General features: G+C 44.4%; 1 protein-coding gene across 2 annotated transcripts in view; it reads right to left on the bottom strand.

The window, feature by feature from the left end:
• Positions 1-25238, bottom strand: part of LOC122480630 (mitochondrial intermediate peptidase) — a 157313-nt gene that overhangs the window by 55478 nt on the left and 76597 nt on the right. For both annotated transcript variants that reach the window (XM_043575263.1, XM_043575273.1), the window contains 2 exons: positions 16395-16469; positions 13461-13580 (listed from right to left, as the gene is read on the bottom strand). In XM_043575263.1, the coding sequence (XP_043431198.1) occupies positions 13461-13580; positions 16395-16469 (195 nt within the window). The remainder of the gene's footprint in view (positions 1-13460; positions 13581-16394; positions 16470-25238) is intronic.

Below are 25238 nucleotides of genomic sequence, written 5' to 3' on the forward strand. Positions count from 1 at the left end.
AGCCGGTTCCAATCTCATCCCTTAACACTGCCACAAACTTAAACAGTCAAAGACTGAAACATGAAAAATAAAACCACAAGAGTACGAGAAGAAAATGTGGACAGAAAGTTGCATATAGTTAGGCCAGAAAGCTCTCTTGAAGTCTGACAAAAAACTGAAAGAAAAGCCTAAAAGATTTAACTCCAAACAACATTTATTGCCATCAAGCTAAGTAACAAACATAAAACCTAAGTGTTAAAAACATCATAAAAGAAGCTGAAAGATAAATAACAAAATGGGAGGACAAAATTATGACAAAAAGACTAAAAGGCTGACGACCCTATGAAAATGAGTAACAAAAAGATGAACGTAAAGACGGGAAAATGACAAAAATAGACAAAATTCAATTCCTACTGGATGGCAAGACACCACAGGGGAAGCTGTCGGTTTCACCGGTAATAAAAGAATTGCAAGCAAAAATAAATTAAAGTATGTGTGGTCTATCAGATTGTCAAAAATTAAAATCAAATCCATAACTGGGGTCATCAAGGAAAAGCCATCTGGATTTTAACTTTGCGACGTGTACCAGAACATAAACCCTACACGTATCTTCTAGCTACGCCATTTCACCCTTAGGGATTTATTTTAAGGCTACAATAGTCAAATGGACAAGACATACGCATCCATAGTTAACTGTAGTTCTTCTACAATATTGAAAACTGGGTTCAGAACCTTGAACAAGAGCTAGGGATAGGAGTTAGGGTTCTGGGGCACAGTCTCAGAGCCAAGAAGAGAAAGGGTGAACACCAGACGGAGCCTGGGAAAACGCAAGGGGCGGGCGCAGGGGAGGCCTCAGTTTGGCACGTAGATAGGAGTCCAGCCTACTGTCTGCTCTGCACGTAGGATCAACACATTGTGCCTGGCACACAGCAAGAAAGGCCCTTGGAAGATGATGAACAAGAATGAGCCAAGTCTAAACTATGTTTTATCGAGGATTGAATTTAATCCTAGTAAAGACACCTGGGACTTCAAGGTGATCTGGGAAAGTGAGAGAATCACGTTACGGACTCAGTTGCAAAGAAATCCATTCATTTTCACTTATTAATGTCCGTGTAACTTTTGTCCAGGTGAAGAACACACTTTCTCTCTCTTTTACGTTCTCTGCCATGGTACTTTCGCACAGTACCCTGCAGTGAAAAACTGCCCGGTGCTGGGAAGACGCTGGGCATCACCTCGAAAGTCATCTCTTTTAGAATGTACCTTTTCCAGGACAAGAGAGTCTGCATTCCCAACCTCCAAGATCTCTCGAAGAAGGGAGGGAAAGTATTCAGGCTCAGGTGTGGTGAATTTTATATCCAGAACTCAAGCCACAGGGAGAAGGAGCTTCTCTTCTGAACCTAATCCAGGCTCAGCCCTGCTCCTCGATCTCAGCTGGGCTCTGAGGAAAGGAAGGGCCATATGGTCACTGACATTTCAATGGCCTTTATGTCTTCAATGGCACAGAAAGAACTGAATGAATGCCTGTGTCACTGGAAGCCAACTGAAGCTATGTGTGTCTCTGTGTGTGCATGTCTGCCCTTCCAACTTTACAAGTAGTCTGTGCTCCTTAAAGAAAAATCGGAATGAAAAATACAAAAAGGAAATTGACACTCACCCGTAATCCGTGACTGTGATAAACAGTTGTTAATGTGAAAGCTCCCTTCGGTGTTCAAAAGACAAAAATCACACTATCTATGATTTTATTAGATGCTTTTCACTAACCTGATATTAAGAATTCTTTGTGAACGTTAACGGCTGTATATTATTTCATCGTGTGGCCTCTATGAGTCAGGATATACTAAGTGACGATGACAGTAACATGAATCCTACCGTCTCAGTGGCTTCCAACAGCAAAGATCTGTTCCTTGAGCAGACGACACATCTCTCTCGGGTGAGCGGACTCCTCTCAGCAGCTGCTCCTAAGTCAGCAGCACTTAGGCACCCAGGCTTTCTGAGTCTCCACCACCCAGAAGGTCACTGGTTGCTGGGCCAACAGGGAGGAAATGTGGACAAGTGCGCAGTGGCTCTTACCTGCTGCAGCCCAGCAATGAGCCCCATCACTTCTGCCCGATTTCTTTGGCCAGACCAAGTCACGTGGCCACCACTAACTGCACAGAGCAAAGATGTGCAATTCTACCACATGTCAGAGATAGTGCAGTGCTAAGTGGGCAGGCCTGACGACGAGCACAGCGTACAATACGGTTTGCTTAACCTTTCCTCCAATGTTGGACTCCAATTTCTTGTAGATGTGCTAATTATCAGGTGTTCCTGCTTTATTGGGTTTTCTATGTATATCTTCAGAATAAATTCCTCAGTGCTACCTTAATGGCTTTTCTAGACTTCCATGTTCTTGATCCCTCCTGCCAAACCCATTCCTCCTCGTAGAAACAAAAATAAAAATATCTACATCGGTGTATCAATACAATCACTAGTGTTGTCTTTTAATAGAATATGGAGTCATATGATAAGTGAACGTGTCATTTTGCTGTTATTTCCATTTGCATACTTTTGCGCGCCAGGAAAGTCAAACAATTTTTTGTAGATCTATGTTCACTATTTGCATTGTCTTCTTTTGTGACTGACTTCTAGGCCTATTTTCCTTCGGGGGTTGTGTTGGGATTTTGTTGTTGTTGTTCTGCCCGTTTTTTATTTGTATTTGTACGCGCTCTTTATGCAGCAACAATATAAACCATTTGTCATTAAGTGTTGCAATTTTTGAAAACCAGTATGCTTGTCTGTGAATTTTATTCATATTTCCTGAGAGAAATTAAAATTTTTGTGGTCAAATCCATTCATCTGTATTTTCATTTGTAATTTCTTCCATCTCTTTTTAACCTACTATCCTTCTCTAAACGGAAGAGAAGATAAGAGGAGCTAAAAGGAGGCAGATAATGGCTTATTTTTTTCTATTTAAGTGTTGGCTCCATCTGGTATTTATTTCACGACAGTAAATATGCATAAAGTGACGCAATATGTACACTACTCTTGCTTGGAACATCTTGGGTAGATTACTTAACCTTCCCTCTTCTGTCCCTATAACACAACTCCAAAGTTTGGAAAGCTTCTTAGCTTCAGTACGAAAGTGAATGGGCATCCCGGCCCCGCCCCCACGCAGAGTCCCAGGAACAAATAAACAAACAGAAACGCTGCCCGTCCATTTCCAAACTAATGTGAACCCGTGTCACATTTCCTACGCCCCGTTCATCAACTCCCAGGTTCTTCAGTACGACTGGTTTTGAGCTTACCCCGTCCAACTGCCATACATTCCAAATGAGACCACTGGTTTCCAGGACAGCGTGCTCTTACATTTCCCTCCTAACTCATTGGTTTCTCTCTCTCCTTCTTTGTTGGTCCTTCCTCATTTTCCAGCCCTTTAAATGATGGCCCAGGGCTCATCACTCCTCAGGGTGATCTCACCCAGTCCGTTGGCTTTGATATAATCTATGTGTGGATAACTGCAAATCCCTACCTCCAGCACAGACTGCTCCTCTGAACTTTGGACTTGTATATCCACCAGCCTACGTGACGACTTCTCTTGTTTGACCAGTGGCATCTCATACTTAGTACTCCTAAAACTGGTTTCCTGATTGCCCCAAGGACCTAGCCTTCCCACAGTCTCCTCTCCATGTTAAAGGCAATGCTTTCCTTTTGGCCACTTGGGCCAAAACCCTCGCAATCACTCTTGACTCTTCTCCCTCTCTTATGCTCCAAATTCTATCTGACCTCTACCTGAAACCTTCGGATGGCTTCCTACTCACCCACATCCGAGCCAAAATCCTTACACAAAGAGGACATTCAAGCGGCCCATAAACATACGAAGACGTGCCCAGAGTTCTTGGTCATGAGAAAAGAACACATTAAAACCACAATGTGATAGGGCTCCATCCTCCCAAAGTGGCTAAAATTAAAAGGACTGACAATATCAAGTATTGGACAGGACGTGGAGCAAACGGTGCATCCGAACATTGCCTGTTGGTGTGCAAACCCCGGAGAATTATTTTGAAAAACTGTTTGGCGAGAGCTGCAGTAAAGCTGAAGTATACCCCAAATTACTCCTAGCTACATACTCAACAGACATGAATGCTTGCGTCTGTCAAAAGATATATACGTGAATATTCACAGGAACTTTATTCACAATAACCCCAGAAGGGAAATAACTCAAATGTCAGTCAATAGTGGAACACATTAGTACACTGTGGCATATTAAAAATGGAATACTTTGGGGCACCTGAGTGGCTCAGTCGGTTAAGCGTCCGACTTCGGCTCAGGTCACGATCTCACGGTCCGTGAGTTCGAGCCCCGCGTCGGGCTCTGTGCTGACAGCTCAGAGCCTGGAGCCTGTTTCAGATTCTGTGTCTCCCTCTCTCTGCCCCTCCCCCGTTCATGCTCTGTCTCTGTCTCAAAAATAAACGTTTAAAAAAAAAAAAGGAATACTTCAAAGCAATGGAAAAGAAGAGGTCACTAAACCACGCAACAAGATGCATGGATCTCACAGACACGATGCCGTATAGAAGACGCTACGCTCAAAAGAGTACCTAATACACGGTGGTACTTGGCTCAGGTTCGAAACAGGCAAAGCTGGTGGTTACCTTGTGGGGAAGGTATATTGAAGGAATACTGACTGGCAGGTTGCAGGGGCCTCCTAAAAGCAGGTGCTGAAAACGGTGTATATCTTGACCTGGGCAGCAATGAGACAGGTATACACCGATGTAAAATTTCCTGGAGCTGTGTACTGAGATTTGTGTATCTCATGTAAGTTCCACCTCGATAAGACGCTAACAAAACAAAACACCTTCTATTAACATTTGTTGGGCACTACCATGCACAAGTGACCTGAAGGAATAATGAACGGATCAGAAATGGGCCCTGCTGCTATGTGAACGTCACTCCCCTCGGGAAGACAGAAAGTAATCAAACGACCTCGAGAAATCAGGAACCGGGATGATCCACACGCAGGGAAAGAACTGGGTTCTGTGAGGGTGTGCGACAGAGGGACCGGCGAGCTCTGGGGGAGTGACATTCCCAGCAGAGCAGAGTGAGAAGACAGGAGAACGTGCTCCCGGCAGGGGGAAGTGAGTGCCAAGAACCTGGAGCCAAAGAAAGGAGGCTGTGTTCAGCTGGACAAGGCTGGGCTGACCAGGCCCCACAGGAACCCGTGGGCGGCAAAGGTCTTCGGCCTTCGGCTCAAGAGCAGTGGGAGGCACTGAGGGGTTTTAAGGGAAGGGCTGTTATAAGCGAATGTGCATTTCGAAAAGATCTCCCAGAGAGCCGTGTGGATTTGAGAGAGGGAAAGCCGGTCAGGGGACACTCGTTAAAGGACTGTAACTGCCCAGGCTAGCACCCACCCATCTGGGAGACAGGGCAGGAGACGCGGTGAGGGAAGGTCATCACCGAGACTGCGGATTCGATGTATCTTTATATCTCACAGAAGCGATTTCCATTCCAGGTCAGTATGTGAGAGACAACAGGAACACCAGGGACCCCTATGGACAGAGGCGGAGGGCCAGGGGGACGGGAGCACAGGAGGGACGTTACACATGGACCCTTTCACGTTTTTACATCTTACGGTTTTCAGGCGTGTGCATATACTCCTACTCAAAATATAATTAAAACGTAAAATTAATATCACTCAAGGGGAGCCTTCCTTACCTTACTAATGTTGCCCTCGGCTTCTCTGTTGGTCACAAGGCACAGAGGTAAAAAGACATTGTAGCAAGCCCCTCTGGGTACTGTCATTCCATGAATAATAGTGAGGTCCCCGCGTCCTGCTCACAGCTCATATTTGCCATGGATGAGAACATAATTTACTTAGAGAATCACCAGAGAAGCCACTTCCTGAAACGTAAACTGCCTAAAATCTAAAAGACACACGTGCATCATTTAAAATATACAGTTTACTTGTTATAGGAAAAACTCCTAATATCCTGGATTTTCATTTCATTATATCTAACGCATGTAAATTTGCAGGGGGTTAAAAAAAACAAAAAAAGTATAGCTCTATTCGTGAAAACCAAGACAAAAATGAAAGCCGGTGACTTGGCCCAAAGAGCTCTATTATAAAAACAACCCGGGTAGTCCTATAATTTCCCCGTGTTTTAAATCAGTGAAATCTAGAGTTGCAGCTGTCCCACAGACTGAAACCATATAAATTTTTAGAAAATGAGTCAATCATGAGATTAAAGTTTCAATTTATAACACTTCTGTGTTTTAGTTACAAAGTCGTAAATAAATCTAGCATGACAGAGAAGGTAAATATTTTCTCAGTTGTTTATGCAGCCAAAGAGGAAAGGAATTTAACATGCAATTAACTACTTAGGTTTTTTTTTAGATACGTACCACATGGTCTTTGTATTCCAGATAAGCAAAAAATAAATATTGTTTTGTTTAATCTAACATCTGCTTAGCAACAACAAATACTCCAAACTAGTGTGACACCTGGCTAATACCTTCGCTTTCTGGAACTGTTTTTCCACTTCCAAAAGGGCTAGCGCGTAAGGAAAGGGAGGAAACAGAACTGCTTCCCCAGGAAGAAGAAGAAGAAAAAACTAAATAGGAGGAATGAAGATTTCTATTAAATAAATGAGGTTGAAGTCTCTGGAGAGAGAATGATGGACTTTCAACCACTCGGGGGCTCTACTTCTATTGTTTTCAGGTAGTATTTTTTTTCCCCCCCACATTAAAAAGAGAGACCTTTATGCCATTCTTTAAACCAACCTCTGAACAGGTGTGAGGTTAAGAACAGGTCGAAAGCAGACCTCAGATTTCTAAATAAAGCCTCCCGTATGATCAGTTCCTCTTATCGGCCTTACTTTAAAAGTAACTGGAAAAAAATGTGACTGCCATTTTAATCGAGATAGTGGAATCACTTACGAGTGCTATTATTTCTTACCGTCATGATTTACCAATTTTTCTAAAAATTAAAGCTTTTAAAATAAAATCATGAACACTTGAGTCTATGTGAGGTCACTAAGCTGTAATACAATTTTAAATTAAAATTATGTAATCTCCTCTGGAAACTTCTGAAGTATACACTTAAAATTGGACATTTTTAAACATGATTTTTAATCTGGACGCACAAGTGTCAGCTATCCACAGGGACTTCTACACAAATATACCGACTCACTCACTTACTTATTTTGAAGAAAGAAGCCCTTCGAGACTGCCTATCAAGTAAACAGGAAAGAGAATGAACTCTAATGGCAATAAATCAGTCTTCACACCCAAACCGTGTGTAGCAAGGCCGTTTTCTCATTGTGTTTCTGCTTATTTTTCTTCTTTTTGAGACTTAAAAAAAAAAAAATCCATACAGTAAAATAAACACGGTAAAAGTACTCTCAAAATCTCTCTGTACTCTCCCACTGTGTTGATTTCATGTCCTTCCACATGGTTAAGAGGTCAGTTTGAAAGTTCGTCTGGGATGAGCCCGTTGTGCGAACAAGTGGGTTTACCACTGGTTGGTTGCACACCATCTCCCAACTGGTAAATTACAGGTTACTTTCCTTTGCACGTGTTGTCGTGACATCAGCAATGTCAGGGTAAGAATCCGCTCTAGAAATTGAGCAATTTCAGGAAGGGAAGCCCTCAAATTGCACATAAACTGTATGCTAAAAGTTCATTTATTAGCCTGTTTACTTGGGAATGCAGAACACACACCCAAAATAGATGTTCTATAAAGCATGTTCTAAGCTACTACAGTCAACGTAACCCTAAAATAATAGAAAAGAGCAGAGCATTATACTGTTTTAATAGTAGCAGAAACGGAAAATAGTACGTTTAAAATTTTGGTTTTTGCTGGTACTTGAAAAAAAGCTGTTCGGGGTGGGGGGGGGGTCTGGGTGGCTCAGTCGGTTAAGCGTACGACTTCAGCTCAGGGCACTGTCCCACAGGTCGTGAGTTCCAGCCCCGCATCGGGCTCCGTGCTAACAACTCAGAGCCTGGAGCCCGCTTTGGATTCTGTGTCTCCCTCTCTCTCTGGCCCTCCTCCACTTGTGCTCTGTCTCTCTCTCTCTCTCTCTCTCAAAAATAAACAAACATTAGAAAAAAAAAGCTGTTCCAATTAGAAGATCTTCTCCAAACACACTGGCTGATCCACTGTGTGCCCACTGCTTAAATATTCCCCTCAGTTGTCTTCTAAATTTCCCTTCATCTTACTCAGCAAATTCTCCCTGCTCAGTGCAGTCTGTGATCATAGCTTATAGTTCCATCTGTATCTGTATCTGTATTTTAACTAACAATTAATTTTAACTAAAACTAATTTTAACTAAATTTTTTTTTTATTTTAGAAAGAGAGAGTGCAAGCAGGGGAGGGGCAGAGAGAAACGGAGAATTTCAAGCAGGCTCTGTGCTGTCAGTGCAGAGCCTGACATGGGACTAGAACTCATGAAACTGTGAGAAAATGACCTGAGCCAAAATCAAGAGTTGGACGCTTAACTGAGCCACCCAGGCACCCCCCTAAAATTTTTTTTTAGAGAGAGAGAGAGAGAGAGCATGAGCAGAGGAGAGGGGCAGAGGGAGGGGGAGGGAGACAGAGAGGGAGGGGGGGAGGGAGGGAGAGAGGCAGGAGGGGAGGGGGGAGAGCGAGAGCGAGGGCGAGAGCGAGGGCGAGAGGGAGGGCGAGAGGGAGGGAGGGAGGGAATATCTTAGGCTCCACGGTCAGCATGGAGCCTGATGTGGGACTCGATGCCTCGACCCTGGGATCACGACCTGAGCCAAAATCAAGAGTTGGATGCTCAACCGACTGAGCCACCCAGGCGTCCTTTCTTTTCACATTCTTTGCTGGTGTTTGTTCTAACAAGAATAATGAGCGGATATCAACATGTCATTCAATGCCAGTAAGTGCTTTCCTAGAACAAGTCTTGTATATTTTAGCTTTATTCAAGATAGCGAACTTTAAATTATGAATGGACAAGAAAGCCAATCTCCTCAGATATACTTATTGTGACGTTTTCAGGTGCTCAGGACTTTCTTATTCTGTACTCATCACTGTTTTCAACATGAGGGGGTAAAGCACAAAGAAGGCCTCACTGGCGGCAAGAGTTATTCAGAGAATTCTTTTATTCCCAGGATAGCTGCGTGTGAGACACGTCTTCACCGACAAAGTCCACAAAGGTAGCTCAACCGAGCGAGATACAAACGAGTCGTTAACAAATCTTGGAAAACTGCGGTCTGTCAGCAGAGTCAGTTGTTCATGCTTTGAACTTGAAAAATACTCACAAGGACAGAACTGAACGGTCACAAGGCTAGAGATAGGTTTTGACCCAGACGCTCCCAGACATGACTGCCTCTCAACTGCTTCAGAGGGATGAGCGACAGTGTAAAAACATAAACTTGGAATCCTATAAAAATAAAAATGCAGCATCTTCCACTCTCTGATTAAATAATGGAGGTGATACACAATCACCTAGGAACAGAATGTTCTGAGAAGAGATGGTCATTAATATCAAAACCAAACATCAGGCTCCGAATAGTACAAGACTAGCCCGTTGGATACGCTGTAAAACAGCTCTCTGTTTACAACCAGCTTTTGGGCCCCTAGCAAACTACTGTTAGAATAGCAAGAAAATTACAAATCACATTTGTCTATACATTACATACAGCACTAGAGCTAGGTCGTAAGTATCAATAAATTGCTGACGTAGTAAGTCTGTTCACTCGAAAAATAAGCACCCGTTATTTATTGCGGGATACGGCTGGAGCTGCCCGTGTTCAATAATCGCGTTATCAGAAGAGCAGAGTTTGCCAAAACATGATCTACACGGGGCTAATGTCCAGAAATGAACCAGGCAGAGTTCTGTGGTCATTAGTAAGCTTTCAAGCAAAGCACGAGAGACTCAATGTTCATTAGCACATCACAGATCCTGAGAAGCCCGCTCAACATTATTTAAACAAGTATTCCTCAAACGTAGCTGATGGGACACTTTATTCTCAAGGTATTAATGCGCTTGGAGAGACACTAATACAGACACATACGTAATCACCGTCTAAAAGTTTAGACCACATTACATGCATATAATCTGTGCAGCTCTATCAATATTATGAATACTCTGTAGGTTGGTGTTCAAATTATATTCTCCTGTTCTCATGGTTTCATTGGAGGGAATAAAAGGATTCACTGCAGAGAAACATCCTTAGAGATAAGTCTGTAGGGAAACCATCCCTCTTCCAGCCTGCATGGCGGGATGCTCTCAAGTCCCCCTCCCGGGTCAATGCTCGTGACGAACTCACGCTCATTCTCCACCCCCTGACCTCCGCGTCCAGCCGACCACTGCGCCTCGTGGAGCCTGCCTTCTACACTGCTCTCACACCCGTTTCAATCTTTCCACCCCCACAGCCACTTCCCTGGTTCGAGCTACCCACTCTACCCCAGCACCTGAAAAATTTCCCAACTGTTCCCCCTAAATCCATTCTTTACCACATATGGCACAGCCAAAATAACCTCTTAACGTAGAGAAATCTTTTCCACATACCAATTTTCTACTATTTCTATAAACTACTAAGATAAGGAGAATGACAAAACTATCAAGGTTATATGCACTATCAGTTTAAGAAACAAGACACTTCCAGGACTTGTAGCATCCCATTCCTTGTTCCAGAGGTTAGCACCCTCTGAATTTTGTGTTTACTGTTCCTTCACTTTTCGTTAGAGTTTTACTGCTTATGTGTTTACCTGTGAGAAGTCCATTATCTGTGCCCCTCAGTTTCAGCTGCATGAATTCCAGACAATGAATATGGCACAAATTATTTATACATTTTTTTCCACTGACAGTCACTTGGGTTCTTTCCTGAATCCCACCTCTTCCTTTTTTTCCACTTTTACAAACAGTGCTGTTATAAACCTTCCAGTTATTATTATTTTTTTATGTTTCGAGGTTTTTGGTTTTTTTTAACGATTATTTTTGAGAGAGAGACAGAGTGTGAGTGGGGGAAGGGCAGAGAGAGAGGGAGACACAGAATCCAAAGCAGGCTCCAGGCCCCGAGATGTCAGCACAGAGCCCGACGCGGGGCTCGAACCCACGAGCCGTGAGATCATGACCTGAGCCGAAGTCAGATGCCCAACCGACGGAGCCACCCAGGCACCCTTAATGTTCCAAGTTTTTATTAAATTCTAGTTAGTTAACAGGAGTAGAATTTAGTGATTCATCACTTACATATAACACCCAGTGCTCATCATAAGTGCCCTCCTTAATGTCCATCACCCATTTAGCCCCTCCTCCTCCCACCTCACCTCCAGCAACTCTCAGTTTGTTCTCTATAGTTAAGAGTATCTTTGGGGCGCCTGGGTGGCTCAGTCAGTTGAGTGTCTGACTCTTGGTATCGGCTCGGATCATGACCTCATGGTTTGTCGGATTCTCTCTCTCTCCTTCTGTCCCTTTCCCCTGCTCATGTTCTCTCCCTGCCTAAAATAAAATTTAAACACAAAACACAAACAAACAAACAAACAAAATACAATTTACTCAAAGAGCCATAGCTACTGCCAATGAACAAGGGAGACAATCCCAGTGAAGACATAAGTCTCTGTATTTTCTCAAAAGGAAGTAGGACAAGGATAGTGGGCTTAACAACATCATCCTTTCTTTTAAATTCAAACAATTTACTGATAGTTGATTCAGAATTTGTTTGCCACTGTGACTTCATCTTTGTATATTTCATTATTACGCAGAGGAATCTGGACGGTAGGGAAGTTTGGGTTCTCTTCTAAGGACAGGTACAGCTACGTCACCATACAACTGGAGATAAAGAAAGGCAGAGGAAGCAGCTCGGCCAAGCTCAAGTTCTGCAGCTTTAGAAAGCTTCCCGCTTCCTAATTTTTGCCTTCCTATGATTTAATCACTTACTGATCACGTTATAACTACATGGAGTTCACATCACATCCATCTGTAAACTAAGCAAAGAATAGGGCACCTGGGTGGCTCAGTCGGTTAAGCATCTGACTCTTGGTTTCAGCTCAGGTCATGATCTCACGGTTCGTGAGTTCAAGACCAGTGTTGGGCTCCGAGCTGCTGACAGTGCAAAGCCTGCTTAGGATTCTCTCTCTCTCTCTCTCTCTCTCTCTCTCCCCCTCCCTCCCTCTCTCTCTCTCCCCCTCCCCCCCACCGTCTCTGTCCCTCCCCTGCTTGTGCACACTCTGTTTCAAAATAAACAAACTATAAAAAATAAATAAAACTAAGCAAAGACTAAAAAATGAGCACAAAAAACACACGAGTACAACAGCACATGATCAGGCAGTGTTCTGCAAACTGGAAAAAGCTATTAAATCTAGGCAACTGTTATGGTTTGTTCCACTGATGAATATTCTCATTGCCACAAATTTTCACTAACACAGACAATCCAGGGCTCAATAATACACAGCATTAGAGCAGTAAATTACACATAAAGTCAAAAACAGGTACGTAGTATGCCTAGCATTATATACTGGAGCAGATGATTAAGCGTCCAGACGACCAAAACTATTGATAAGAAGTATTATGATGATAAAATACACTACTATTTTACTTGTGTGGTAAATTCGAACTATTCCAATGTATGTTTGAGTGTCAGGACCTGAACACCCCCTGGACAATTACGGTTCACTGACGAGCCTCTTAGCACGGGTGCTGGCACCCAATACTGTAACAACACGTGTTCGGCATTGTACAGATCACAGAGCGCCTCCAAATGTGCTCTCTATCAGACTGGCTAAGCCGGGACGATCTAAACCAGGCCCTCCCGGCAGCCACCGCCCCACCTAGTCAGGGCAGCCCGCCTGAGGACGAAATGAACCCCAAGAAGGACAAGCCTGAGAAATGGAAAGAAAGAGAAGCTTTTCGAACGGTATTTTGTAAGCACTAACCAGATCCAACTTACCTGAAACCAGATATACCCTTGTATCTTTCAGTGATGAGATTCCATAAAGCCTCTTTTCCGCCTAAGCACTATGAGAGCGAAATCAGAGGTTCTCTTGCAAAGCAGCCAGCTGGAGTCCTGGCACCGCGTTCTCAATAAATGGCAACAATACCCCTGCCTTCTATGCTGACAGACCATACGCAAAACTTCTGTCATAATCCCTGATGCAAACAAGGTACTCAATAAATGTCACTTCCCTTTGCAGTGAAGATGATTAGGGGCTGATAATCACATTCATCTCGTATCGCTAACCATTGTTCTCATCGTAGGAAAATGACAAAAAAGAACTGTAGACTAACGCCAGTGACCTTTTTCACCGCTTACCTTCCCAGGCATCCAGAAACACATTGCTAGCAGGAAGAAAATAAGCATTATAAATGGATGGCTAGAGATATTAAATGAGCCAGGCAATTGCTAGCATTTGCCCCATACAAAACCTCGGCACAAATGTAGCGATTTCAGGTTCTGCAAGGGGTAAGGGACCACAACCTACTCCCTCTGACGGAGACACTTGCTGAACCATTCGATGGCACACGGCAGGATCAAAATGCGAGACTCACGGTATTTGGAACGTATGGTAAGCCATAAAATTTCTCCTGGGTTTCCCTGAGAATGTCTGTGGTCGATGCCGTCAGGGGGTGCTTCCCATGGTAGATCTGATCCAGGGCGGCATAAAAGACCTAAGAAAGATGAAAACGTCCACTTAGTTCTGGCAGTCCAGCCTTACATCTAAGACGCAATGGGCCAAAGGTGTTAGAAGTATACCAGAATAAGAAGTACACGTAAGTTACGTATACGTAACGTTCACGAATATAAACGTATATGGCTTGAAATATAATTTGAACCACAATTCAGACCATGCTAATGATGAAAAGGAAAGCTGTCAACCTTTTCGTGACGAGGGCTATTAAAATTTTTTGAACTGTATCTATAAGGTACTCTTTACGTACAACGTAGTAAATTAAATTTGTGACCACAAAACCGGAAGTTGGCCCGTTGATATCTATAGATATACGCAAAGTATGTAGTTGGAAATCGGAGAAAAATAATAAAGTTCCAACTTGTGACCCTCTGGATCTAATGCATCCTGCGTGGTTTCTTCCTGGAATCCTGATGTATCTTAAATGAGAGAAATGAAATGGTCCGAATCCACGTTTTGTGACGAGAAGGGACGGAACGTTAAACAGATGGGGCGAGGAGAAGGAAGAACGACTCTCTTGCGACGGCTGAGTAGGGACGTTACAAAGAATTCTGGCGCAGCTGTTGGGGAGTCTGGAGCCCGGGTCCAGCCAGCTCCCACACCTGGTGTCAGCAGACACCAAGAAAACAGCTGCTGTGCGCGGGCAGTTCTGGCCGACGAGGTGACCGGGAGAGAAGGCTCCCTCACCTCTGAGTGGAGGACACAGGCCATCGCAACACGACAGGAGAAGAAAGCGTTAGTTTGCACGTGAAGTCGGCAGCTCACAAAGTTCCGAAAAACTAAACTTCACGTAGAAAACCTAACATAAAGATAAAAGTGCTTTCTCCCCGGGACATCTGGCTCGAATACTAGTGTTTGCGTGGAGGTCACCTGAAGCAAGAAAGTAGAAAAGGCTTGATTTTAAAGGAAAAATTCTGACACGCAATTATGTTTCTGATATGTATCTTTCTGACTTGAAAACGGAATTTGCAGAGAATGTGCAGCTGTTGACTTAAAAGAACTGAGGATTCGTTTGGATAAAAGAAAAAATGTAAATGACCTCCAGCTTTTGGCTTCCTCTAGATATAGAATTATGGTTCCAAATTATAAGTCAAGCTTAAACCTCCCCTAGAAAAATATAGACATCTCCTAAATATAAATATTGCTTCACTCTAAGTGGTAATCTGAGCATATAGCTAACTATAGCTCTTTCAATTCCATATTCTATAATGAGTAATCATGCAGAGAGAAATCAGAGGAGCCTAAATTACTCACCCACGTCTTGTCCATATTCCAACAGAATAAATGATCAGGAATCGAAAGTTAAATTCTAACCTCCACTAAGGTGTGAGGGGCTTTTTTGGCCTCAATCTACAAACAAATCTGAATTCAGAAGGTTCACTCCTACAGCTATGCCTTCCACGGGCAAGTATGAAATGACTTTTTTTAATGACAAAAGCAGAGCAAAATAAACGCAATGCGCGTGTGTCTCACCTCACCTGCTGCTCACCAAACAATTTGAGAGTGATGAGTCTACCTGCCTACCCAGCGAGTCATGCTCTCCTGGGACCAAGAACCTCAGAGCCACAGAAAAAAACAGGAGCCCATTTTTAAAACAATGCGCAACATAAAAAAAAAAAAAAAAAGAAAAAAAAAAAGAAAGAAAATTGCAATTTTCAGAACACTTTGTATGCCTCCCTAGACACCAGACCCAGTTCATTTCCTTTCCAGCCTCGTGTGTCTGCAGCGTGCAAGGGGACTGCTGCGGGACAGGAAAGCCTGCAGGGGCAGCTGTCTGGCAAGCACTTGCCTCCCTCTCTTTCTCTCCTCCTCTGCGTCTCTCGGTGGGGGTTACTCTCTTTGGAGGGTGGAAGGAGGGAAAGGTTGGTTTTCCTTTTGAAAGAAAACCCTTGGAACAATTACTCAGAAAGAAAGCCACAAGGGCAGAGCTCCCACTATAGATATCGGCAAATCAAAAGACTTGAAGTTGAGTAACGCAGAAATTTTCAAATAACTTGAAAATGTTTCGAATAACGCAGAAATCCTTTTAAAATTATACTGATAGGCATGGGCATTAAATAACGTTAAGTTCAAGTGTAAGGCCATGGTTTTCTCGATAGCATGCATTTTCTTCAAATGTATATTTGAAAGTGCAACATAAACAGAGTTCGTAAAGGCTGAATTCTACAAAGCCATAAAGCAATTAAATGGTGCCCGCACTTTGAAATAGGTAGCTGGACCATTATAAAAGTGAACACTGCCTGACATGAAAGACGGGTGTTTGGGTTGTGTTTATAGAATTCTCCACATCTGATGAAGAGCAAGAATGTGATAAACAATCTGAGCAATTAAAGTAACCTGAACATCTGGTATCGTGTAGACCTGACATCCAGATGGTTCATAAAATTTTTCTAGTCTCTATCTGGAAACCGAGAAGACTGCCTTTGAATATTATCTAAAACTAACAATCCTCACTGTTTAAACTTCACGTCAAAACCAAAAATTTTTAAAAAGACAAAGTGACTAAAAACGTAACTTGCAGGCTGAAATGTAGGAGTTAGAAGAAGTCACACGACTCCTCCGCGCTTTGACTTTCCCGGCTGAAACTGGGAAATAAACTTACTCAACGTCCATTTCCCAAGGACAGTGCGAGGCCTGAATGAGTCAGTTTTGGTCAAGTTCTTTGAACTCAGGTGAAAGATGTGTTAGAAGCATAATTATTATAATCAAGGTGGAGCGCTGGCAAGAATTTGAAGTTACATATTTATTTTGAATAACTGCTCTGGAAAACGTGAGAACAAAGGGACATACGTACCTGAAGTTGCATATCGGCTGCAGCACCCACCTTTTTGGACTCACAAAGCCGAGACACCATATTTTTGGGCAGTGCCTTGAAAAACAAAAGAACACATGTGTGAGTCAATTGCTTCCCAAGTCACCGCACTGGCTGCTTATCAGGCAAGAGAGTTAAAAATGACATCAGATGCAAAAATTCATAGAATTTTGGGGCGCCTGGGTGGCGCAGTCGGTTAAGCGTCCGACTTCAGCCAGGTCACGATCTCGCGGTCCGGGAGTTCGAGCCCCGCGTCGGGCTCTGGGCTGATGGCTCAGAGCCTGGAGCCTGTTTCCGATTCTGTGTCTCCCTCTCTCTCTGCCCCTCCCCCGTTCATGCTCTGTCTCTCTCTGTCCCAAAAATAAATAAACGTTGAAAAAAATTCATAGAATTTAATCGCAGTGGCTGTCAAATCAAGGTCTGTACACGCAAAGACAGCGCCGTGGGCAAAGAGCCTGGTAGCGTCGACCTCTGAACGTCTATTGAAAGCCTTAGTAAAAGTTGACGCTTTCTCTGTACCGCTGTTACCAGTGGAAGCCTGTCCAAGTGCTCTGTTGGCTCTTAAGTGCATACAACAATGGATGACAGGAATACAAGAGTGAAGTGTCAAAAAACAGACGACAATTCTCGGGTGTCAGCCTGCACTGAAGCTGACTGGCTGTCCCAACAAATGACCATGACGGTGAATTGCACATTCTCTTATTTTCCAGCCTGAGAGAGGTGCAGAACTTGGAAGCTCAGTGTCATGGCCCTGTCTGCTTTGGGGCTTCCGGCCTGAGACCGATTAGGCCTCATCACACAGCAGCACATACTCACGTAGAAATAAAATAACAATCTGGTCAAGGAAGCACGTCGGTCAACTGGCTCTACTTGAAAGTCACTAATATTGACGTTTCCTGAAAAAGGTGACCACTCTGCGCAACTCTACTTATAATCTAAATGACGCGAGAAGCCTCCCTACAGAGAAACACATCAGGGAGGCACAAGGCGGGTTACCAGCACTCCAGCGGTGCACATGAACCCCCGAAGGAGGACAACGGGAGCGGTCTGCTGGCAGGGGCACCGGGCACGGCGAGGTAGGGGTGTGTATCTCCTCGGAGTGCCCGCCCCACAGCAGATGCTCAGTAAATCTTCCCGGAAGAAATGAACGAACACGAGAACAATCATTTAAAAGGGCTCCTTGAGTGAAAGACTACACCAGGACGAGACGGAGGCTCAGACAACAAAGCCTGTTCTCTCCTCTTTCTGTTTGGCCGTAAGAAAGGCAAACAAGGCAAAAGAAAGAAAAGAAAAAAGGAAAGTTTAAGGCTGTAGAGTACACATTCCAGTGCAGGTGCAAGGCCCGGGGCTTTCTCACACCAGGGGCGGCCATCCTGAGTGAAACAAAAATTTCCTCAGACGGGATTTTAAAAGGTCAAGACTCAGTTAAGTCATGTATGCCAAGAACTCGTACCAGAACGTTCAGGTTTCCCTAAACCCTTACTTTACGTGATACCTTCCGCTGACGGGACTCGCGCGACACTTGGGTTTTTTTTATGACTCACAAAGCTTGAAGAGTTTTGTTTCCATTCTCGAAAAGTCTATGTGGCAGGATGGCATTTTCTCATTTGCCCAAAAATGAAGGGTACTGTGGACGAGCACTGTATCAGGCATCGGGGACACAAAAGGGCCACCAGACAGGGCCCCGGCCCCGCAAGCTTCACAAGCTGGCATCACCCACGTGGGCACAATTTTTAGGAGTCACCGACCGGTGTGAGTGCCGAGGTGGAAAAGCATGCAGGTCGGTGGGAGAAAACGGCGCAGACAGGCTTAGATGAGCAACCCACGTAGAAGTGCAACGTGCAAGACGAGCGGGCATTAACGAGACAAGGGATGGGCGGCCGGGAGCAAGGAGCTTCCCAGGCAGAGAAGAGGAGGGCTGCCGGCAGGAGGTGAGAGAGCCGTGGGCAGGAAAAGCGGGTCCCACCGGGCCGGAGAGGCAGGAGGGGACACTGGTCTCCACCCTCGGGAGTGCTCGGGGTAAGCCGCTGGGGAGTTTAAAGCAAAGGAGTCACAAGGTCAGGTTTGTGTTTCTGAAAGATCCCTTTGGCTGCAGTGGAGACACTGGATAGGAGGGCGGAAGTGGATCAGGAAAAAACAGGAGGCTATAGTTAGTGCCCCAGTGACGCACGTCAGCAACCTAAGCAACTGCTGGAATGACAGGGGCAGGGGCACCGCTCTAGACGGCTTGAGCTGAGTGGGAGGTGAGACCCAGAGACGGTGAATACATATGACCCAGCACTGTCTCCAGAAGTGTGCGGAGAGGAGCAGGGTGAGGGCCGTAGGGGCAGAGGGGAGGAAGCTTTTGTTTGAGGTTGGGAAATGCACAAGCAGGCTCAAGACAGGCTGAAGGTAATGAGGCCTAGAGGGACACAAACTGGAGAAGAGGCCACGGGAGCCTGAGGTCCTTGAAGAAGAAGGGGACGCTGCACAGACCACAGGCGAGAGGCCGCTCGGGTGTAGGGCTCCCGGGATGGGCGTCTCATAGGGGACGAGGTGGATTCTGAGGCTTAAGGAAGTTAGGGAAAGTTGGGGAGAGTGGTCCACTGAATCATCAGCCCTGGGGGAGCTCTGGGATCGCAATGGGGCCTGGGATGGGGCAGCGCCGGGGACGGGGGAGTGGACGGTGGATGAGAAGGAGCATCCAGTCAGCAGTGGGAGACGCAGGGGTGGCAAGGCCCATGGCGGGGTGCCCCCGCTGGAGGGGGTGTGGGGAAACGAGGAGCCGGGGGCCCCACAGCAGGCCAGGCAACTTTGAAAGGTTTACTCCTTCTGCTCTCTAGACAATGATACGGAAATGCCAAGTTCTGGATCCCAGACCCAAACCCAACATACCCCTTTCCGTTCGGAAGTCTTGACAGGCCAACCCCTCGGGGACAAACCCACATAGAAATGGCACACGTTAAAGAACAAATTTAATGAGGCTTAATTCTTTCCTTGTTGGGTTTACAATAAAACAAACGATGCGAAGAAAGACACCATGTAAGAGCAAGGACAGCTAAAAACAGTTCGTCGAAACTTATGTAGTAAAAAGGAGACACGTGGGCTGCTGTAGGGACACAAAAAGTCACCGCTTGAGGAAGTGAGTACCATTGCTGGTGAAGGTGACATGGGACCTGCGGGTCACTTTTCGCCGCTTCCCGTGAATCTGTGATTATTTCAAAATCAAGGGATAGGTCCAAACAAACCTCCCAAAATTATGTCTTCAAGGCCCACTCTGCACTCCGTAGTGAATTCAAGGAACGTTTTACCAAAAATGTAAGTAGAAGTTACGTACGATGGGGGTAGGCTGGTTCAAAGAAAAGAATCCTAAATCCACCAAGTCGCAAATTAAATAGTATGTTTATAGCACGTGAGGTGTAAACAGATTTTTTAAAAACCTAGTTTGGGGGACTAGGGATTCCCTCGTAAGGAGCACTGGGTACTGGACGGGAGTGCTGAATCACTGTTTCGTACACCTGAAACTCTAATACTACACTGTACCCTAACCAAGTGGAATTTGAATAGAAACTTAAAAATGAATAAAAATCTAGTGTGGCTCTTGATCAATGGATTTTGGCTCTTCGTCTACTGAAATTAATCAGTGCATTTCAGCGGCTGGAACGGACGTAAGCTTGTCACCGCTGCTGTATCTCCCGCAGTTTTAGTTCAGACCTCCACACCAAAGTGAGTATCACAATAAAGCCAGTTAAATGAATTCTGGGGTTTTTCCCGGTGCATACAAAAGTTACATTTACACTATGCTGTAGCTTATTGAGTGGGCAATACCATTATGCCTAAAAAAAACAAAACAAAATATATATACCTTAATTAAAAAATACTTCATTACTAAAATATGCTAACCGTCCTCTAAGCTTTCGGTGAGTTGTAATCACCGATCACAGCTCACTGTGACAAATTCACTAATAACGAAAGTTTGAAATACCGCAAGAATTACCAAAATGTGACACAGAAACACAAAGGGGGCAAACCCTGTTGGAAATGTGGCACCCGCACACCTGCTTGGTGCAAAGTTGCCACAAAACATCAATTTGTAAAAAATGTAACATTTGAAAAGCACAATAAAGCGAAGCACAAGAAAATGAAGCATGCCTGTTTATGTTATTCTCTTAGAAAGTACTTCCTTTTTTTCTTACAAGAACAAAAATAGGACAAAACTTTAAATACCATACAAATTGATTTTCAAGTTATATGAGAATCTTTTTAATAAAAATATTTAGAAGTTAAATCTTTTTTTTTTTTCAACGTTTATTTATTTTTTTTGGGACAGAGAGAGACAGAGCATGAATGGGGAGGGGCAGAGAGAGAGGGAGACACAGAATCGGAAACAGGCTCCAGGCTCCGAGCCATCAGCCCGGAGCCTGACGCGGGGCTCGAACTCACGGACCGCGAGATCGTGACCTGGCTGAAGTCGGACGCTTAACCGACTGCGCCACCAGGCGCCCCAGAAGTTAAATCTTAAATTTCAAATTAGAAAAATGTTTCCTGGGGGCGCGTGGGTGGCTCAGTCGGTTGAGCATCTGACTTTGGCTCAGGTCATAATCTCAGGGTTCCTGAGTTCGAGCCCCGCATCAGGCTCTGTGCTGATGCCTCGGAGCCTGGAGCCTGCTACCGATTCTGTGTCTCCTTCTCTCTCTGCCCCAGAGTCATGATAATCAACATTGAAATCAACCAAATTTTGCTGTCCTTCTGGAAGTGGTTGTATCTACCGAGTAGCACATATATTTCAACGGTCTCCTAATGTGAAGACACTCACATTTGATATACTGAAGAAACAGAATACGAATGCATCCAAGCTTCAGGTAACGAGCAACGATATATAAATAAAAATGCATTTAAGACACCCGAACCTCAAACAGTACTGCAATTAGTTTTCATTACATTAAATTAAAAATTTATAAAAGCCCATAGCATCAGAAATAACTGTCTCACCGTATCATCAACTGCATTTTTTCTTTAATTTTTAAGTTTATTTATTTATTTTGAGATGACACTGACAGCACAAGTGGGGGAGGGACAGAGAAAGAGAGGGAGAGAGAGAGAGAATCTCGGGCAGGCTCTGCGCTGTCAGCACAGAGCCCGACGCGGGGCCCGAAGCCACGAACCATGAGTTCACGACCTGAGCGGAAACCAAGGGTCTGACAGACACTCAACCGACTGAGCCACCTGGGCGCCCCTCATCCCTTGCATTTTTTAGCAGATTCTACTTCAATCTTCGTAATTTCCAAGGTAGGAAGTACGTTCATGGACCACTCAGCCTCCGATCCCAACGATGACATGTTATTCCCAGTTCTCCTTGGGATCTGGACACTGCCATCTGCATTCCAGATTGAAAGGAATCCTACTAGCATACGAAGAATGCTATAAATCAAGAATAAAGTTCAGATCGACTAATTCGGGTAAGCAATGATGTCATGAGACACCTGGGTGGCTCAGGTGGCTGAGCACCCAATTTTGGCTCCGGTCATGATCTCATGGTCTGTGGGTCCAAGCCCCACATCAGGCTCTGCGCTCACAGCTCAGAGCCTGGAGCCCGCTTCGGATTCTGTGTCTCGTTCTCTCTCTCTCTGCCCCTCTCTGCTTGTGCTCTCTAAAAAATAAATAAACATTAAGAAAAAAAAATTTTTTTTAAAGAATGATGTTAAGAAATGGCACAACTGGACGGCTGTCTTGGGTCTTTGAGGCTATTTCCAGCATCTTTTTTTTTTTTTTTTTTTACATTCAAGTTAGTTACACAGTGCAGTCTTAGCTTCAGGAGTAGAGCCCAGTGACTCATCTCTTATCTATGACACCCAATGCCCATCACCCATTTAGCCTATCCCCTCACCCTTCCCCCATCCAGCAACCCTCAGTTTGTTCTCTGTATTGAAGAGTCTCTCATGATTTGCGTCCCTCTTTTTTCCTTCCCTTCCCCTTCGTTTATCTGTTGAGTTTCTCAAATTCCACATATAAGTGACATCATGCGATATCTGTCTTTCTCTGACTGATTTATTCTGCTAAGCATAATACCCTCTAGTTCCATCCACGTTGTTGCAAACGGGAAGATTTCATTCTTTTTCGCTGCCAAGTAGTATTCCATTGTATATATACACCACATCTTCTTAATCCATTCGTCAGTTGATGGACACTTGGGCTCTTTCCATAATTTGGCTATTGTTGATAGTGCTGCTGTAAACACTGGGGTGCATGTGTCCCTTCGAATCAGCATTTCTATGACCTTTGGATAAACTCCCAGTAGTGCAATTGCTGGGTCGTAGGGCAGTTCCATTTTTAATTTTGTGAAGAACCCCCATAGGGTTTTCCAGAGTGGTATTTCCAGCATCCTTAACTTCTGGCTGCTAAAATGGCTACTTCACATCATCCCATATCCAGAAATACCATTCCTTCCAGGAACCTTCTTCTTAGACTCGTTAGAGGAGAGCTGAGAGCATGGTCTGCCTTAAACCAACACCTGCCTCTGAACTCCCATTATTACGATTCGCTGGAGCGTAAAGGAAAGAGAACAGGTTTCGGAGCCAGATTAAACCAAGTGTGAATCCTAACTGCACCATTTACCAGCACAGCGGCAGAATGTTGGACGATGTACTGAACTTCTCTAAGACACGCTTTCCTCACTGGCAAGATGTTAATATTTTGGTGGAATTAGACGAGGACTGAACGACATAATGTAACTTAAAAACATACTATGTTAGACTAGATGCTGAATAAGCGGTAGGTAGTATTATTCCCTATTACACTAGCCCTGGGTAATACAATCATCATGGATTTCGACAAATTTTATTTATGTGTTACTGTTTTGTCTACATATCCTGTAAACACGGTCTGTTTTAGAGTCGTAAATTCTTCGGAGACAGGAATTTTGGCTGAACAGTCCTCTTCCTGTGGCACCCAGTGATCAAGTTCTTCATAAGGAAATGTACTCTCATAGTTTCCGATCTATATTTCTCTTCATTTGTGAACTAGTCCAAACACGTGTGATGAAACACATGTGCCTCCTCAGATTGCCCAGCTTGAGAAGAGGATACTTTCTCCACCGTGGTGATTATTTTAAGGTTTTTAGGACCCTGAAGTGCACCAACATGTCATCAGCCTATCTTCCAGATTTCAACGTCTGCCGCAAAACGTGGTCATCAACGCTCATTCGGAAAATCACTTTAGGTAGAACTCGTTATCAGACACTGAGTTCTTCATCTGTAGGGTTCAGCTCTCACTGAGAAAACACTGCTACTAATCAGAAAATGTTCCCTTGTCTGATGACATTTTAACCAGACGTATCTCATGCTATGGATCTTGATAGTTCAAACTTCCATAGTTTCTGGTGAGGAGTCTGCCGTAATTTCTATCTGTTGCTGTCTTTATTTTTTCCTGTGGCTGCCTTCGGAGTTCTCTATTTTTGACTATGGAGTCTCTAAGTGTGTTCTCTTTGTTACCCATCCCGCTTGGGGTTCTCAAAGCGTCCTGGATCTCTGGCTTGGTTTTCATTATTTTGGGCAAATCCTCAGCCGTTATCCCTTCAAACGGTTCTTCTGCCTTATTAGCTCTCTCTTCTCCTTTGTGGAGCTGCATTTGCCCCGAAGTTCTTGGATGCTCTGTTCTGTCCCTACTCCTTCCTTCCCCTTGTATTTCAGCTTGGGTAATTTCTACTGACCTCCCGTTAAGTCCATGGAGCTCACATTCTTCCCTCGGCTGTGTCAAGTGTACGGATGAGCCCCTCAAAGGAATTCTTCTCATATGACCTCATGGCTTTACTTCCTGCATTTCCATCTGGGCGGGTCGCACACTCACCACCTCCTGTTTCATCTGTTCATACAGGTTGCCCACCTTTTCCTTCAACAGACTGATTGAAATCCCTGTCTTCTGACAGTGCCTTTAAAGCTGTGCTAGTTCTTAGTTATTCTCAAGTCCCTGAGTCTGATTCTGTTGCTTTCTTGATCTTTGCCCAAGGAGGCAGGGTTCTGTGCTGTTTCTGCATAGCCGCCAGTCACCTCCTGTAGGCCTGCAATACTGAGAATGGCCCCAGGTGGTCTCCCACCCCGCACCCACAGGTTCTCAGCACACCTGGTGATGGCCGATGGAAAAGAGCCTACAGTGGGGTGCGAACTCCCTCTATATCGGGGCCCTCAGCTCTTCCGGACTGATAGGCCAGCCCACACTTGGCCCCCAACAACCTGTGAAGATGTTCTCTGGTTTTTCCTTACCCCTCTGCAAGGCAGCCTGGCCTTCCGCCATGCTTTGCCACAGGTGAGCCAGTCTGCATCTCTGGGATTCAGGCCACCTCACGGGCCTGTGACCTCAACTCTCGTAAGAGCTCAAGAAAAGTTAGGGTTTTATCTTTTGCCTGTGGTTAGCTTGGAAGCGGTGCCCTGTGTACCTTGGACATGCCCAACCGTTCAGACTTTCATCACTAATACCACTTAGGCTTTTAGCTCCCAAAGGAAAAAGAAAGGCAGTAGAGCTTTGTAAAGGGTGAACTACTCTCCACTAAGTCAGGCACAGACACCGTTAAAGATTATTATGAAGAAACTTGCAATGCAGGCATCTACGAGTATCAGTTAGTAGGTTTTAGCCGAAAGACAGTTCACTCAACAAATATTTATTCATTGCCCATCATGTGACAGGCAAAGTTGATATATCAGTGAATAAGATTGATAAAAATCTCAGTTCTCAAGGAATTTATATTCTAGGAGACCCTGGTAGTATTATTTTTACATTTTTTTAATGTTTTTTTAATTTATTTTTGAGACAGACAGAGAGCATGAGCAGGGGAGGGGCAGAGAGAGAGGGGGG

The sequence above is a fragment of the Prionailurus bengalensis genome, chromosome A1 (genome assembly GCF_016509475.1).
Source record: "Prionailurus bengalensis isolate Pbe53 chromosome A1, Fcat_Pben_1.1_paternal_pri, whole genome shotgun sequence".
Classification (NCBI taxonomy): domain Eukaryota; kingdom Metazoa; phylum Chordata; class Mammalia; order Carnivora; family Felidae; genus Prionailurus; species Prionailurus bengalensis.